The sequence below is a fragment of the Malus domestica genome, chromosome 04 (assembly GCF_042453785.1).
Source record: "Malus domestica chromosome 04, GDT2T_hap1".
NCBI classification, from domain to species: domain Eukaryota; kingdom Viridiplantae; phylum Streptophyta; class Magnoliopsida; order Rosales; family Rosaceae; genus Malus; species Malus domestica.
This window is the reverse complement of record NC_091664.1, coordinates 3854111-3872617: the sequence shown is the minus strand read 5'-3', so window position 1 is coordinate 3872617 and position 18507 is coordinate 3854111. Positions and strand designations below refer to the sequence as shown.

Here is an 18507-nt window from a genome sequence, read left to right as displayed (position 1 = left end):
GAGCATGGAGAAAATCTCTCTAGAAACAAGGGGGAAGTAAGTAAACTACTATGTTCCATAACAAGGAGTCTGCAAAAAAGACTAGATTTGGAGTACTCTACCCCATAAAATGATCGTGTTAGAGAGATGAGGAAAAAAGCCAGCCCTATGGAGGAGCCAATTATTCCTTTATTTCCTGTGTTCAAGGAAATGAGGAATAAAGAAAAGAACGATGAAGGATCCGAAGTGTATTATCCAGTGTTGAAGGAAATTAGAGAACCAGAGTTGCCAAACCCCTTGTTATTTTCATTAGATAGCAGAGGGCAGTGCTGGCCATAAATAAAGCGGTTACTAGAAGAACCACATGCTAATATAAAGATTGATGATGATCATTTTCTACAAGCCCCAATAAACATGATCAACTTAACATGGGTAGAGAAAGGAAAATGAAGGGCCACGTTGGAGGTTAAGGCAGAAATGAGGCTAATCGATAAGCCAACTGAAAGAGCTATCAAGCTGCCCGAGAAGCCAATAGGTGTCAATGTGAATGCGAGCTAAAGGTACTAGCAGCAGAAACCCTTATTGATCAGGAACTGATCAAGAGAAGGGAGATGGAAGAACATGAGAACCGCATGAGCATCATGCGGGCAACTGAGAAGGAAACGTCTAGGAACGTCTTCCAGAGGTTGGGGCGTCAGTGCCGGGTTCGGTCTCGATAATTATATTCATGAAAGTATAAGTACGCCGAACTGGTACTAGACTGTATGGACATAAATACTCGAAATAGATAAATGTCTTGATTGTAAATATGGTTTAGCCGTCAGAATGCCGAACTCTAAAATGTACTTGCGAATATCCAATTATAAAATAGAACTTGGCTTTCAATGTGCCGAGCTTAATAACCAGGTAACATCTCACTTCGCCGAGAAGGTTGATGAGATGACGTCTACCAACAAGGACTCGGATGAATTGAAGAAGATCAAATGATAAAAATTAATAAGAGGTGTATGAGAAATAAAAAGAATATGTGGATATCACATATGAAGAGACCGGTAAATGGGTCCTTCAAGACAAATTAGTGGGCATGGGAGCTAAGAGTATTATAAGGCACTAATCTATTATATATAAAGAGAATGGAAAAGGTGAACAATGATTTGGTGTCACCATGCTTCAACAAAAAGGCCCCCAAAACAAAAAACTTCAAAGGCATTCCAAAATAATACATCAAATAAGGTAGGGGCATTTTCGTCATTTTAATAGCATTTCTTTAATAATTTACTTTTTGGTTCTCTTTTTAATTAGTATCTCATAATAAGTTAGCAATAATGTGATTCAATTTCTTTATTTTTAAACACATTCAAAACATTTTAAGAGGCGTGTAATGTTGGTTATAAAAAAGGTTTTTCACACGTGGATAACAATGTGATTAAATAAGTTATCAAATGATTGTTTTTTTTTTAACAAACGATATTATCTACACCAAGGAGGAGGGGGTGAGCTTAGCCTCACAATGGGCTAGCAATAATGTGATTCAATTAGTTATTTATTAAATATTATTTTATCTATTTTTAAACACATTTAAAACATCTTAAGAGGCGTGTAATGCCGGTTATAAAAAAGGTCTTTCGCACACGGATAATAATGTGATTAAATTAATTGTCAAATGAACTTTTTTTTTTTAATAAACGATAATATCTACATTAAGATTGAGGGGTATTTTTGTCATTTTAATAGTATTTTTTTAATAATTAATGTTTTTGTGGTTTGTTTGTTTGTTTTTTTTAATTAGTGCCTCACAATAGGCTAACAATAATGTGATTCAATTTCTCTATTTTTAAACACGTTCAAAACATCTTATGAGGCATGTAATGCCGGTTATAAAAAAAGTCATTCGGAGGAGGATAATAATGTGATTGAATTAGTTGTCAAAATTTTTTTTTTTAACAAACGATATTATCTACACTAAAGGGGAGGGGGAGGGGGTTGGGCTTACCCTCATAATGGGCTAGAAATAATGTGATTCAATCAGTTGTTTATTAAATATTATTTTCTCTATTTTAAACACGTTTAAAACATCTTAAGAGGCGTGTGATGCCGATTATAAAAAAAGTCTTTCGTACGCGGATAATAATGTGATTAAATTAGTTGTCAAATGATTTTTTTTAACAAACGATATTATCTACACTAAGGGAAAGGGAGTGGGCTTAACCTCGTAATGAGTTAGTAATAATGTGATTCAATCAGTTATGTATTAAATATTATTTTCTCAATTTTTAAACACGTTCAAAACATCTTAAGAGGCGTGTAATGCCAGTTATAAAAAAAGGTCTTTCACACGCGGATAATAATGTGATTAAATTAGTTGTCAAATGATTTTTTTTTTATCAAACGATATTATATACACTAAGGGGGAGGGGGTGAGCTTAACCTCATAATGGGATAGAAATAATGTGATTCAATAGTTGTTTATTAAATATTATTTTCTCTATTTTTAAACACGTTCAAAATATGACACACCCTGACCCGGAATATCCACTAAGACTCCGAATCGAGCCGTGTTGGCCGACACCTGGAATGTGACGAAGCCATAAAGTATGATGATGTGGAAAAATTGTGAATAAATTTAAACCTAAGAGTGCCTAAATACTAGAGTGCACTAGTGAGCGGGAATAACCCATTGCACACGTGATGTTAGAGCATAAGTAAGTACAGAAGAGTGAATTGGGAATCATACCCTGGAAATAATTTCCAGTACCAAGGATCGCCACGAACCTTCGACGATAAGAAAACACAGCTAAGAAGACCTAGAGGGTGAAGACAAGACAAAGGTGAGTGACCCAGTAGATAAAATTTTAATAGAAACCATATAAATTTCTATAACCCCTCGCTACAATCCCTGTATAATTTCTAGAATTAAAATACAAAAATATACATATATCTATACACACACACACACACACACACACACACACACACACACATATATAAATTCAAGTCATGCTTCACATATTTATAATCATATGCTAACGTATCGCATATTCATCATGTCTGCTAGCTTATCACGTATTCACCACATATGCTAGATCATCATGTATATTCATTATATATGCTAGCATTCCATCACATATAGGCTAGCATATAAGTCAGAGTCACCTCTAGTGACCTATACGACATATTCATATCTCATCACATATCTCAGCAATCATGGCTAGCATATAAGTCGAAGTCACCTCTAGTGACCTATACGACATATTCATATCTCATCACATAGTCGAAGTCACCTCTAGTGACCTATACGACATATTCATATCTCATTACATATCTTAGCAATCATGGCTAGCATACAAGTCGGAGTCACCTCTAGTGACCTATACGACATATTCATATCTCATCACATATCTTATCAGTTTAACTAATACCGTATACTTACTTGAACTTACCTAAACTTACCTGAACTTACCTGTGTGTCCTGCATTTACCTTTGCACTTCAGAGCATTCACAATAATTATGTGCAAGGAATATACGTATGGATATGCCATGATGAAATCTAATCTTAAAACATTTCATAATATTTCCAGACATATAAACATATAAACAATTGGTCTAGAATGTCTAAACTGTAGTGCCCCATTCCCAAACTATTTATTTTCTTGATTATTCACGCAATGATTTATAATCAACATTTAAAAAACTAAAACATAGGGTTAACTCTTATACTCTTTCCACCAATGTCCCTCAAACTACTCAATTTCCCAAACTAGACTATTGTCTCGATTATTCATTCTCATTTATTATATGGCTGCACCTAACGTCTTGTTAGACTGCCTACGTACCCTAAACAGGGATCAAGACATTCGTAGTTCGTATTAATCATTTATAGTAATACACATCTGGATATATCACGATGAAATCTAACTCAACCATCTCATAGTATTTTATAACATATAAATACATATATGTCATGGCATAAGTTTCTCAGTTTTATTTAAAAGCATTTATAGAATTATCAATCATGAAACATAAGATGAGCAAGGAAAGATCCACTCACCTGGAGTCCGCGCTACAACTTCCTAGCACGAACATCAAGGCGTCACAAACGATCGGCACCTGCAGCCAAGGCCAATTTGGCCGGGAAAAGCTCCAATTTTGCTCAAACCCGCCGGAACCCTAGATTTTTGGTGTGTTCGATTCGACCTCCAAACTTGTTCCAATGCCTCCATCACTGCCTGGGCTTTGTTCCTGGTTTCAAGGGGGGTCTAATGGTGGTGGTGGTTGATGGGATTTGCTTCATAAATGGTGGATTGCCACCACCCCACCTCTGGCGCACTCCCTTGAAAAACCCTTCAATTACCCTCAAATTCCTTCCAATTTTGGGTGATAATGGGAAAAATGGAGGGTTAGATGATGATTGGGAGTGATGACTTGGTCCAATTCGTGAGAAATCCGATGGAAAACCACCCAAAAAATATGAAGAAGTGGACGGTTTTGCACTGGTCACGGGTTGGTTACCCATTTCCCCCTTTTTCCCCTGTTCCTCACTCTCCCTCATTTCCCTCCTTTCTTCTCCCTCTGATTGGTCCCTCAATTCTCTCTTCTTTCTGGTTGGGCAGCAGCCCTTCTTCTTTCTCTCTTCTTCTTGTTCTTCTTCTTCTTTTTCTTTTTTTCTTCCCCTTTTCCCATCACATACACACACACACCCACTCACACACATACACTTGTCCTCTTAATTAGTATGTCATAATATAATATAATTAGAAATGTTATTTCTTCAAAATACTTTTGGTTTGTCATTCCAAATTCACTTCCGCTTGCACATACTCGTTCGTATCGTCAATTACCTCAAGAATACGCTAAAAGAATATTTAGTACATCTCATAACACGCTAGTCAATGAGAGTCAAAACCTTCGTCTCTAGGGCATTTTCGTAATTTCACATTTTAACATTTACAAATTAATAAAATTTGGGACGGGTTGTCACAGTTAAGATTGTTGGATAAATATTAACAATTAATGATAAATTTATATATGCCAATAAATAATAAATGCGAACAAATAATTTAACAGAGTATGAACAAAACGAAATAATATTAAACAGACAAATTAAGGATCGAGGCTTACGTACCGTAATGTCCTTGAAATAGAATTCCGTCCCTACTATGTGGTTGTAATTCTACGGATGTCTGCTTCACCAGGATTTAATGATCTAAGTCGAGATTTCATCACCGAAAAACTAGACTTCTGGCACATTCTTTATGCTTCTCTCAGTAAGAAGGTTTAAGATTGTAGAAGAGAGTTTGATTTTTTTGTGTTCTAAATTCCATGCAGATGGATGTATATATAATATATCGTATTTTGATGTGAAAACTCACATATGCAATATATATTTTGTAGATGTAAAATTTTATTTGTAATTGGGAGTAATTTTTTGTGGGCCAATTGACATACAAACATCCATAAATAATATCAAATTGAGTCACGTCTGAATGTGCAGTCTAGGATAGAATGACTACCCATCATGCCCCATTATCTTGAAAGAGAACATGTCGTTATTTTAGGATTTGGATCCTCTCCTGAGCTAATGGAGAGGATCCTCTTGACCAATCATCGTAGATCGTTGGATTTTTATTCAACGGCTATAATTATTATAATTTTAAAATGATCTTTTATTATAATTATTATAATTTTAAAAGAACCTCTTATTTGTAGTCGTTGGATAAAAATCCAACGGCCCAAAATGATTGGTCAAGAGGATCCTCTCCATTAGCTCAGGAGAGGATCCAAATCCGTTATTTTATATGAATTTCAGAGTGTGTTAAATGCTCATACAGTTATGCGCCTATATAGTATGACCACGAACATAACTTTTGGAAGCTAAAAGTTCCCCTACTATTTTAACTTTTTGATCTTGTTTACATCCGTCCGTGGTTTTAAAGCGACTTTTTAGCCAAAATAGTCCATGAAATTTACATAATTCCTTACTTTGGTATCTGAGATTTGAAATCAATAGGAGTGGTCCCTAAGTTTGTCCATGGCCAATTATTTTGGTCATTATGTGAAGGATTCTATTAAATAAATACCAAAATGACATAAATACCCCCAACTTAATAAACAATGGGCCAAAATGATTTTTCAAAAATTGAGAGTATTTTTGTCATTTTGTCCTTATTTAAAGGAAATCTTTTACGGAATGATCAAAATGATTTATGATGGACAAACTTAGATATCACTTTTATTGATTTTAAATCTCAGATACCAAACTGAGGAGTATGATAATCTTATAGACCATTTTGGCTAAAAAAAACCTTTTAAAGCAGGCGTGAGATTTATTCAATCAGGATAACGATAACATACTTTCTGTCAGTGAGTTTTGTGTTGCACTATATTTGATGAAGCGGTTTAGGGAGGAAAGCCCTCTTCCAGCAGTGCTACCAAGCAATGTTATGTTTGATGTATCCAATAATTTTCAACTTGCAAATAATTACTCTAATGCTGGCAATGTAGCCCGGAGACTTGCATCTGGTATTCATCCATAAAACAAATCACTTTTTATTTTTTGAAACCATGTCTTTCTTTGGTGGAGAATAATCTCTTATTTTTCACTTTAAAAGGCTTTCAACAGCAACTGATGCCTGGGCCTGGTGCTTGGCACATGGCACCCCCAGCGGGAGGACGGCCACCAAAGCCAGTTGCTCATTCTCATGCTGAGGAAAAGCGGCAGGCCAATTAGCAGAAACCCAGAGTACCATCACTGGAGAAACATCTTGTAAATGAACTGAGTACAGAGGAGGTTAACTCACAGAACTCAAAGTTCAAGGAAGCCACCGAAGCCGATAAAAGGTACTTGGAAATTTTGTTTTTCATTTCTTTGTGTATGCATCTCTCTTTTTCTTCATTCTTTTTTTCCTTTAGCTTGTTGCGCGACGTATAATTTTTCTCCTTAACTTTGGAATGTTCCTAGTCCTATTGAAGCGAAGACCCCTATAGTTTTATCGTTGTTACAAATTTGATAATTGTATTATTAAACTGGGGCTTCGTTTCTCAGCCTTAATGTGCTGTAATTCTTTTACCCGCTCTAATAAAATTTGTTTTGCTGATCTTTGTGTGGTTCAAACAAGAACACTGAGTTTAGCCGGTGTTAGTCCAATTGGGCCATCCATATTTTTCGCCCATTTCAGTTCAACCATCGAACTATCACGTATTTTTGTAGTGTCGATTGTTCAAACTATCGCGATTGATCGTGAGATTTTTACTTTGCCTTGAGCATGGCGTATTAATTAAAGTCTAAGTTTATGATATAAAGGCGAATTTTAAGATGCCGCTGGACTTATAAATCAAGTTTTAAACATAACATATAGGATATTACACACTTCTCCATAACTTGTGCTTTATAATGTATAAACAATACGAAAATAATAAAAGCCTTACCTATTTGTCAATCTTACTTCTTGGACAAGTGAGCTCTCAAAGTAAAAATTTACCGTAAAGTTTTTTCTAACTCTAGCGGATAATGATGTTAAGATTGTTGGATTAAAAGTCGGAATCATCTCCTGTTCCACCGGCTGCACACCCATGATCATCACTTTCATTTGCTTCAGGCTTAATCACTTGATCCATTGACTTCAGGCTCATCTCGATTGATGAGTGTAGCGCTTCAATCAATGTTCCAATTAAATTTAAGAACTTCAAATGTTCCATTGGCTTCAAGATCTCTAGGAAGTTTTCAAGTTCGGAGCACGAAGAGAGATCGAGTTCCTCGAGATATTTCAACTTACAAATGCTCTTTGGAATACTTGAAAGCCTTTTGCAATCATGTCATTGAATTATTTGGAGCGCGGGGAGAAACTCGATTGATGTAGCTCTTGAATCGATGTTCCTCTTAAATCTAAGAACTTCAAATTTACCATTGGCTCCCCCAAATAGGTATTGGGTACTCTCTCTATATGTATATGCTTGTGTGTGTGTGTATATATATATATATATATATTTATATGTATAAGTGGATGTATATTGTAGTGTGTATGATTATATTTGTGTAACGCTAAATAGCCAAAATGGTCCCTGAGATTTGTATAACTCATCACTTTGGTCCCTAACATTTTAAATCAATAAAAGCGGTCCCTGAGATTGTCCACCATCCATCATTTTGGTCATTCCGTTAAAACTCCGTTAAGTGTCCCAGAACTCTTGGCCGGAAGTTTGGGCAATTTTCAAAGTTTCGTAACTCAATCGTTTCTTAACCAAATTCAACCCATAATATATCAAAATGAAGATAGGAAATTGTAGAATAATATTATACCAATTTGGAAGCCCAATGGTTGTCGGAGATGGCCAGAAAATAGCCTCAAAGTTGACTGGTCCGAGGGAAAACTGGAAAACTCTCCAGAAACTGGGTAAACTTTAAACGTTCATAACTTCTTCAAAACTCAACGAAATCAAGTGATTCAGAAATAAAAATCATACTTCTCGATGAGACGAAGAGAATGATACCTTTTTCGAGGGCTAACTCGATGTGGTTTGGCCGGAAAACAGCTCGAAAATGGTTGTCTTGGTCTCGAGTTAGCCACTTTTGAGCCGTTTTCCGGCCAAACCACGGCGATTTAGCCATCTAAAAAGGTACCATTCTCTTCGTCTAGTCAAAAAGTATGATTTTCATTTTTGAATCACTTGATTTCGTTGAGTATTGAAGAAGTTATGAACGTTTAAAGTTTACCCAGTTTCCGGCGAGTTTTCCAGTTTTCCCTTGGACCAGTCAACTTTGAGGCTATTTTCCGGTCATCTCCGGTAGCCATTGGGCTTCCAAATAGGTATAATCTACACTTTCCTATCTTCATTTTGATATATTATGAGTCGAATTTGGTTAAGAAACAATTGAGTTACGAAGCTTTGAAAATTGCCCAAACTTCCGGCCAAGAGCTTCGGACACTTAACGGAATTTTTAACGGAATGACCAAAATGATGGATTGTGGACAATTTCAAGGACCACTTTTATTGATTTGAAATGTTAGGGACCAAAGTGATGAGTTATGCAAATCTCAGGACCATTTTGGCTATTTAGCCTTTGTGTAATTATAGTTGTTTATTTTTCCTCTTTTGGGTGGTGGATGATTGACAATGTTTTAGTTGGTGGCATTTAGCTTGAATTCCTCAACATGGCAGGCTAGATCAAGCATATTTTTCTGCGAGATGCTTTGCTGCTGGATGTTCATCCTTTGCCTAATGTGTTCGTATTTAGATGTAAAACTTAAGTATGCCATAGGTATTTTGTAGATATAAAATTTTATTTGTAATTGGGAGTAATTTTTTGCTGGCCAATTGACATACAAACATCCATAAATACAATTAAATCGAGTCATGTCTGAATGTGCAATCTTGATTGATAGAATGACTACCCATCCATCATGCCACATTACATTGAAAGAGAACATGACGTTATTGCATATGACATTTCGAGCTGATAGTGCAGGCATGAACACCGTCCATGGTTACAGTTATGCGCCTATATAGTATGACCACGAACATAACTTTTGGAAGCTATAAGTTCCCCTACCCTTTAACTTTATGATCTTGCTTACATCTGTCAGTGGTTTTAAAAACGACTTTTTAACCGCTGTTCAACCGATGTTCCACTTACCAAAAATCTTCCATAAAATCTTCCATTGCCTCGGAGAACAGTGAATTCCATTGGAGCGCAGGGAGAAACTTGACTGATAAGTGTAGCTCTTGAACCACTGTTCCACATAATTTTAAGCACTGCAAATCTTCCATTGGCTCCAAGATCTCTGGGAAGTTTTCAAGTTTGGAGCACCAAGAGAGATCGAGTTCCTCGAGATATTTCAACTTACAAATGCTCATTGGGATACTTGAAAGGCTTCTACAAAATCGTAGTTTAAGTATTTTCAGAGCAGGGAGAAACTCGACTGATGAGTGTAGCACTTGAACCGCTGTTCCACTTAAATTTAAAGACTTCAAATGTTCCATTGGCTCCAAAATCTCTGGGAAGTTTTCAAGTTTGGAGCACCAAGAGAGGTTGAGTTCCTCAAGATATTTCAACTTACAAATGCTCTTTGGGATACTTGAAAGCCTTTTGCAACGTTGTAGGTTAAGTATTTTGAGAGCAGGGAGAAACTCAATTAATGAGTGTAGCTCTTGAACCGCTGTTTTTCTAAAATTTAAAAACTTCAAATGTTCCATTGGCTCCAAGATCTCTGGTAAGTCTTCAAATTTACAGCAGCTGGAGAGATTGAGTACCTCGAGATATTTCAACTTACAAATGCTCTTTGGCATACTTGAAAGCCTTTTGCAACGTTTTAGTATAAGTCTTTTGAGAGCAGGGAGAAACTCAATTAATGAGTGTAGCTCTTGAACCGCTGTTCCACTTAAATTTAAGGACTTCAAATGTTCCATTGGCTCCAAGATCTCTGGGAAGTTTTCAAGTTTAAAGCATCCGGAAAGATTGAGTCCCTTGAGATATTTCAACTTACAAATGTTGGTTGGTAGACTCACAAGTCTCGTGCAACTAACCAATGATAATTCATTTATATCCCTGGGAAGCTCATAAAACTCGGAAAGAGATGTGCAGGAATTTATATAAAATGAACCAGAGACTTTCAACTTACACCTGTTGCTTGGAAGTTTCTCAAGGTATCCACACGAACTTATACCCAAGTAAGAAATTTTTTCATGAGACCAAACTGATTGGGGCAACTCCTTTATACCACTCTCAGATAAATCCAGGTATTTAATATTTCTTGGCATCTCTGGAAGATACTTGAGACTTTTGCATCCCTGAAGATCAAGATGAGTAAGCTCGTCAAGATCTTGAAAATACCCAGGAATTTCAACCAAACTTTCACAGCCAAAGAGATTTATGTTCACAATTTTTAGACTCCCAGAGAGATTTGGAACTTCAGTTAGATACATAGAGTGAAACAGATCGATCACTTCTAAGTTCACAAGTCTCTGTAACAAGAGGAGAGAGAAATATCAAAAATTCATATAATTTCTACACTTAATTTTATACAAGAAATAGAATAGGCATATAATATACCTGGTCTTCTTGCCAGAGCTTCTTAACTCGGCTCCATGGCATATGAAGCTCAACTAGATTTTCCGGGGAAAAATTTGACGGCAGAGATTCCAGTGAATATCCCCACCAGTAAAGGTAACGAAGAGAATCGGGAAGGTCTAGAGAAGCGGCCGATTTGTAGTCTAATAATCCAAAAGTATGCCCAATAAGCATTAATAGGTTTGACATCAGTTTGAAGTTCAATGGTTGCTTTTCACTCTCATACGACGTACTAAGTTCAATGGCTTCAACAATTGGAGTTTCCTGACAATAAGAACAAAGTTTAACATGGTAAGATGTAATGCTTATTTGGAAAAAGAATTCAACAAAGTTCTAGAATAATGTAGAGTATTTGCGATGGTGATGACGCACAAGTTTCGTAGTACCAAGTGGCTCTTACCACCTAGTTGTACCATCACTTCTACCATCTTTCTAATAGAGCATAGGACCCATCAACGCATTTGGGTCCCATCTTTATTAGAGAGAAGGTACAAATGATGGTATAAATAAATAATAAGAATAACATTTTTTCAATAAAAATTCATTCAAATTAATTTTTTAAGAATCTGACTTCTTTATTATAAATGAGTTTTACTTTGTTGTGTTATCATCTAAAGTTTGCTATTTATTTTTTCTTAAAAAATAAAAGAAAAAATTGAATGCATTTAACTCTTACCGTGTTACTTTTCAGTACACGATGGACATCCTCATTCGTGAACAACCTATTCCGTTTACCAGGATCTTTAATACATTGTTCCCGAACAATTGTCATTCCCATTTCTTGTAGCGAATCGTGCATCTCTATGATTTCCCCTTTCCATTTATCTGAATAAATTGATATGAGAGACCTATCAATGAGAATTCTAATTCCGGATGTCGGAAAGAATCCACGAACATCTAACATTCGCTTTACCTCATTCACTTTCTTCCCTTTATGAAAACATGCTATATCCAGAAATATCTCCTTCTCATATTTTCCCAATCTATCATAACTTATTCTCAACACTTTCTGGATATCTTCACTGGGAGATTGTTTCAATTTGTTGAATTCATCTTCCCAGTCTTCTTTGCTGTTGCAACTGAAGAACAAGGACCCCAGAACTGTAAGAGCTAAAGGAACGCGTCTGGCATAATCCACGGTCTTTTTCGCCAACTCCTCATAATCTGTTCTACGAGTAGTGTTATCCTTGAAAGCATGCAAACAGAAGAGCTGAAAAGCGTCATCTGGTTTTAATACCTTAACCTCATAGATATTATCCTCTTTAACAGTTTGTCTAAGTGTGTCCCTATCTCTACTTGTGATAATGATTCTACTTCCAGTGCCATACCGAAGACGATCACCAGCTAAAAGTTGCATTTGCATTGGACTACTCACATCATCAAGAACAATGAGGACCTTTGTGCGACTAAGCCTATTTTGAACACCAGTTGATCCTATGGATAGACCTTCTTCCCCTAATATCTCACTCAGAAGTTTATTTTGCAAGCAATCTAGTCCATCTGGTGGTTCTGATTTCTCCCCGACATTTTTAAGAAAACAAGAAGCTTCGAATTTAGAAGAGAGTCTGTGAAATATAGTTTCAGCAAGGGTGGTCTTGCCAATACCACCCATGCCCCAAATACCTACAGTGATGCAAGCGTCCTGTGAATGAATGCCCAGTAGCAATTCAATTTGCTCGATGTGGCTTTCAATTCCAACCAGGCCCTCTAAATCACATGATGATTCACATTTCAAATTTGTCCAAATATGATCGACAACATTCTTAATTAGATCTGCCTCCGTCCTGGCATATATATATGTATGAAATAGTTAGTCTTAAAGGCATGTCAAAAAATTTGTCACGTAAATAAAGAAATATACTAAAAGGTTTAACACCGTATATTTGTGAAGAAAAAAAATTCTTGTTATTCTCTCCTCAACTAAGTGTGCTTACATATTATAGCATTCAACCGACTATCTATTGATGAAAGTAAACTTGCCTCACTAATTAAACCGTTAACCCTAAAGAGAAATCAGATACGTTTAAATAGGGTACAACTAATTACAGAGAGACAGAGAGAGGGAGGCGTGCAATTGTGGGAGGGGGAGGGGGAGGGAGAGGGGGAGGGGAAGGGCAAGGGAGAGGTAGAGGGAGAGATGTTGAACAGGGGCAAGTAAGACCTGTTTGTATGAGACCTACGATTCAGTAAGTGGAAGGGTTACAGAGAGTGAAAGAGAGAGGGAGTTGTAGGGATTGCAGAGAGAGAGAGAGAGAGGGATGAGTGGGTTGTCTTCTTCGGCGGTTCTGGAGAAAGATTAAGAAATCTTCTGGAGCAGATTCCTGAGAGAACGAGTATTCTTCTAAACCCCTCCTTTTGTTTGATGGGTTTTGTATATTTATGGGTGATGCATATTTTATTGAATTTCACGGTGTATAGACTAATGCTTAGTATTAGATGATGATAAAAGGGGTCCTTATCTTCTAAATCTTTAGCTTGCTCTACCTTGAATTTGTTTCGAGTTCTTTTGTATGAGATTATCCCTTATGAAGAAGAGAACTAAATAGGGTGATTCTTATATTTGTTAAGATTTGTTCCCCCAAAACCATACAATAAGAGTACCACAGATCAAATTGTGGGCCCAAACATTTCTTGGAGGACATATAGCCTGATGAATTGCTTAAACCTGATTTGGATGTTGAACCTTCTGTCGATATGCCAAGTTACCCAATTTTTAGTGTCTGTTGACATAAAACATGAAAAGCTTGGAAGCAACTGAGAGTCTCTCCTCAATAATTACACTTGTGTTCCGTCATCTTCACTAAAATGTCATTGATTTATATTAACAACTTCTATTTTTTCAATTTGCAACATAGAAGCATACATATGAGAGCAAAAAAAAAAATCCATGTGTTGATCAAGGAAGTTCAAAAAAGCTAATTAGTATATATGTAAGTAGAATTGTAAATATGATTGTACAATGTGTGCGGATAGAGTTGTTGTAAATATGTGTAAAGAAAATTTATAACTCAAATTGTCACAAGTTTAAAGAAAATTTATAATATATAGTAATGCTTCACCAAATCTTAGCACAAATCAAATTGTCACAAGTTTAAGAAAATTTATAATTTTATACAAATTAAAGAATGAGTTACTTACCCATATTTGTTTGAATAATCAAACCCAGACAGATCAGCTGCAGTCTTCAAAGCAGCCCTCCACTTGTGCACCTTATCAATACTGTCCTTGAAACGTTCTTCAAGTTGAGCAAATGCACCCGCATAACTCCCGTGTTGTTTTCGTACATCAGATGGATTGATGTCGTAGAATACGGGTATAACCTTCTGGCCATATCTTTCCTTGCATTCGAGTATATGCACAAGCTCATCCAAACACCATGTGGAAGAAGCGTAGTTTTGTGAGAAAATGATCACCGAATGCGTGGACTTCTCGATTGCCTCTAGAAGGGCAGGTCCGATTTCTTCTCCTTTCTGAAGTCTGTAATCGATGTAGGTTTCAATTTTTTTCTGAAGTAAGGCAGCATGAAGATGGCTGGTAATACCAAGGCGGGTGTCCGCACCTCTGAAATTGATAAACACATCATACTTTTCTCGACGAGGGGGGATATTAGCTTCAATACCATCCATCTGTTTGTGTCTCTTTTCTCGACAAGGGGGGATATCAGCTTCAATACCACCCATCTGTTTGTGTCTCTTTTCTCGATGAGGGGGGATATCAGCTTCAATACCATCCATTTGTTTGTGTCTCTTTTCTCGATGAGGGGGGATATTAGCTTCAATACCATCCATCTGTTTGTGTCTCTCTCACACTAGAAGAAAAACTGCCATTGCACACTAAAAGTTATATGTGCCCTATGAGGCCCAAGGACACCATCATATGTGCCCGGCAAAAGCAACAGTGCAGCAACTAAAACATCATGTGTGCCCTCTATGGGCGTGCCCTTTGGTCATTGGGCACAATAAGGTGGTTTGTGCTGACACAGGTAAGCACCAATCAGGAGTTTTTGTGCCTCTATTCTGACACCTGTGTCAGATGACTTTTCCAAGCCATGTTTGTACAACTTTGTTATTGTGCCCAAAAGATTAAATATTAAAAATAAAATAAAAAAACAAATATCAAATATTACAAAATGAAATCAAATAGTAATACCATCAGTAAGAAATTATTCGGCTGGTTTTACATGCACATTCAAGATACCAATTAAACTAAGGGTAGAGCTAAAACATGCTTCTAAAATTTAGTTCTACAATTGATTCATACAGATATAAGCACCATGTAAGCAACAAAATCCTTTTAGTATCTCACCTAAACAATAAAATAAATGATTCATCCACTGTGAAAGATTCATGAATATTTACTTAATAGGGATAAAAGTAAATAGCCCGTGTTGAGGCCAAATTTGTTCTCAGTAATTACAAATCAAGTCGAATCCTTATGAAAATGAATTACAAATCAAGTGATAATATTTTAGAGCCAGAATTTGATCCCAAGTGCAAACCAATCCACAAATATAATGCCAGTAAAGAAAAAGACCAACCTTTGCCTTCTTGATGACTCGAGACTCCTTGAATGGCAGTAAAATATGTGGGAGTACATACATATAGACCACAATTGATCAAATCACTCACCTGCATTTAGAAAATAGATAACCCTTACATAATGGGGCCGGGAACAAAGAATTGAGATCATCAAGCACCAACTAAATGAACAATTTTGGGACAGTAATTGCATCTATTACATACAAAAGTCTCTGGCTTCTCAGTATAATGCAATAGTTCTTTGGTGGCAGGATCAACAACCAACTGCCAAAACTGGTTCGCAGATTCAGCAGAAACTTACAGATGAACCTAAAAACAAAGTATGGCATGACAAAAAAACATGAGGAAAGAGCATCAGGAAAATGGGGGAGAGTTGCAACATTATTCAATAGTTCAGGCTCTGTCAACAAACTAACCTTTATTACTAACATTGTACCCATCACCTTATATCCTTAATGAGCATCTGCAATGACGAACACCAAGAAGCAATAAAAGGAATTAACTTTTCAAAATCATATCTATAATTCCAAGCAAAAAACTTCCAGTCACCAAGCATGTCTTAGGGGGGTGTATTCAATTGAGAATGTGAGAGATTTTAATGGATTTATAAATCCATGGATTTTTATGGAGTTTAATTGATTTGTAGAGATTCCATATAAAATTTTGATTCAATTCCCTCGAAATCTCATGTGAAGAGGTGAAATTTGTGGATGCTTAAAATACACTACGAAATCTCTTCAATTCCCTCTAATTCCTCAACTTTCTCAAATTCTTTAAAATCAATTTTTAATTGAATACACCTGGAATGTTATAAACTTCTTTAAAATCTTAATTGAATACACCTGGATTTCTACGGATTTTAATAAACTATCTTAAAATTCTAATTGAATACACCTAGAATTTCAGAGAATCACTTATAATCCTGATTGAATACCCCTCGATTCATTAAAAGAATTAAAATCCCTTAAAATCCCAATTGAATACACCCCCTTGAGTAGAAAATTGCAGCAAACATCACAATTCAGCAAAAAGATATGCGACTGTTCCAGAGACACAAATAGAACATCGGATTAAGCAAAATTTTATTACACACATAAGTGGAATGGAAACAAACGAGAATTAAGCCTAGAATTCGAACCGGCCTGTCTAATAACAACGTGGTCCTTACTCCTCCTGACTAAGTCCTTACAATATATACAAAGCAATGATCCTGAACTAAATCCACGGCCGTCCACATCCACAGATTTCATCACTGTTTGTGTATTTAATAACCACATTTTACAATGCTTGCTGTATAATATATGAAAAATAGTTTTATAAAATATTGAAGTAGTAAGATATCGTTGATTACTCCTAAAATCATAGAGATTTCACAAACCATTGTATTACCTTATCTCTCTGGCTACTTCGATTCTGGCTTCCTTTGCTAATTGCATGTTGCTCACTTAATTAATTAGCTGAAGAAGGTTCCACTTCCTACGACCGGAGGTGCGGCTGACTCCGAATTCGCAGGCTTCCACGACGGCTACGAAATATTGACGAGGACCACGACTCCTCACTCCCTCTCTGACTCGCACCTGCTCTTCTCTCACAAACATCTCCTAACCCGACGCACCTCACTCCCATGATCCCTCCCTATCAGACTCGGATCCCAACGCGATTCCCGATTCAGGCTCTACATCCACCGATCTTCCCAAACCCGACCCACCCCCTCCCCTGATCCCTCCCTACCAGATCCGATCTTCCCAAACCTTCATTCACCGCGTGCAGAAGGTTTCTGCTAAGAGATTCTGGCAATGATGGAGCTCAAGAGCCTCCACGATTTGTCTGGAGAAGGTAGAGAGAGAGAGGTGAGAAAGAATATGAGGGAGGCGGAGTATGGGTGAGGCTGCTTCTAAAACTGAGTGGGATGTAGGGTGTTGATCAATAAAATTAATATTAAAATATAATTGTGTCCAGACTTGGAAGGAATACACAAACTATTGTGCTAATAAAACCAAAAGATTTAAATATACTAAATTAAAGGGCACAAACTGTTTTTTGTGCTTTCGAAAATTACGGGGTAGTGATTTGAAATTAGAGTGTAGTCAATTAAAAGATTTTAAAGGATTTTAGAATCCATTTAAATTTAGATATAGTCAATTAAAGGATTTTAGAATCCTTTGAAATCTAGATGTAGTCAATTAAAAGATTTTAAAGGATTTTAAAAATTCATCTAAATCTAAGTATATTAAAAAAATTAAGATTTTGGAGGATTTCAATAAGTTGTGGATTTTGTGGGATTTGAGAGCCAAAAGTATATATAACCAAGACTAAAAAGAATCCAACCTCACCCCCTCGGATTTCAAATCCTTCCACAACAATCCACCATCATCCATTCAAATTCTTTAAAAATCCATATGAATTTTGTAGGAGTCTTTAATCCTCTTAAATTCTATTAAATCTATCACTTTTAAAATCCTTTTAAAATCTTAGTTTGACTACATCCCCTTAATAAAAAAATCCATAAATAATAACACAAACTTTTTTTTTTTTTTGTAAACTAGATTTATAACCGAGGCAAAGCCAAAAACTTACAAGGAATTTCACACCAAGGAACAACCAACAAATATAACACAAATAAACTACTTCAAAGTGATATAAGGAGCAAAGACCCGACACAAACCACACCATTGTGTCATCCTAAATCACTCAAACCAAAACAAGACTTAATGTGGACACGGTAAACCATCCTTATTCAATATATAATCTATCGAAGATAGACGTCTATCGACCCAAAGATAATCGTAGTAAAACAAACTTTCGAATTCAAATTTCAATAGGCACAATACACCTTTTTGTAGACACAATTTAATGTGTCTTTTTGTTCAAAATGCACATTCGAAATAATTTTGTGCTCAATGAAACTTAAAAGCGCACACACA

General features: G+C 36.2%; 1 protein-coding gene and 1 long non-coding RNA gene across 8 annotated transcripts; both read right to left on the bottom strand.

Moving 5' to 3' along the window:
• Positions 1 to 2430: 2430 nt before the first annotated feature.
• LOC139195123 (uncharacterized) lies at positions 2431 to 4429 on the bottom strand. Its single transcript, XR_011579761.1, has 2 exons — positions 4029 to 4429; positions 2431 to 2783 (listed from the first exon to the last, which is right to left on the bottom strand). It is a non-coding gene; the product is annotated as an uncharacterized lncRNA (long non-coding RNA).
• A 4903-nt stretch (positions 4430 to 9332) lies between these two features.
• LOC103424962 (disease resistance protein RPV1-like) lies at positions 9333 to 17511 on the bottom strand. 7 transcript variants are annotated; one of them, XM_029100879.2, is made up of 8 exons: positions 16973 to 17511; positions 16000 to 16046; positions 15788 to 15892; positions 15583 to 15673; positions 14184 to 14865; positions 11722 to 12829; positions 11028 to 11309; positions 9333 to 10939 (listed from the first exon to the last, which is right to left on the bottom strand). In XM_029100879.2, exons 5-8 carry the CDS (start codon positions 14831 to 14833, stop codon positions 9608 to 9610), a joined length of 3372 nt encoding a protein of 1123 aa, XP_028956712.1. In that variant the 5' UTR covers positions 14834 to 14865; positions 15583 to 15673; positions 15788 to 15892; positions 16000 to 16046; positions 16973 to 17511; the 3' UTR covers positions 9333 to 9607. The 7 variants fall into 7 exon arrangements, with proteins under 7 accessions (XP_028956712.1, XP_028956714.1, XP_028956713.1 ...); XM_029100881.2 differs by having other exon boundaries at positions 9333 to 10765; positions 16973 to 17501; XM_029100880.2 differs by having other exon boundaries at positions 14184 to 15081; positions 16973 to 17494.
• Positions 17512 to 18507: the final 996 nt, after the last annotated feature.

What these genes read in the sequence shown, in the direction of transcription:
- LOC103424962 (XM_029100879.2), bottom strand. Translation starts at nt 14,833, where the DNA reads ATGGATGGTATTGAAGCTAATATCCCCCCTCATCGAGAAAAGAGACAC. An exon ending in GTGTACTGAAAAGTAACACG is followed by an intron (nt 11,310 to 11,721) that starts GTAAGAGTTAAA and finishes TCTTATTGTCAG; the next exon opens with GAAACTCCAATTGTTGAAGC. An exon ending in AGCTCTGGCAAGAAGACCAG is followed by an intron (nt 10,940 to 11,027) that starts GTATATTATATG and finishes CTCTTGTTACAG; the next exon opens with AGACTTGTGAACTTAGAAGT.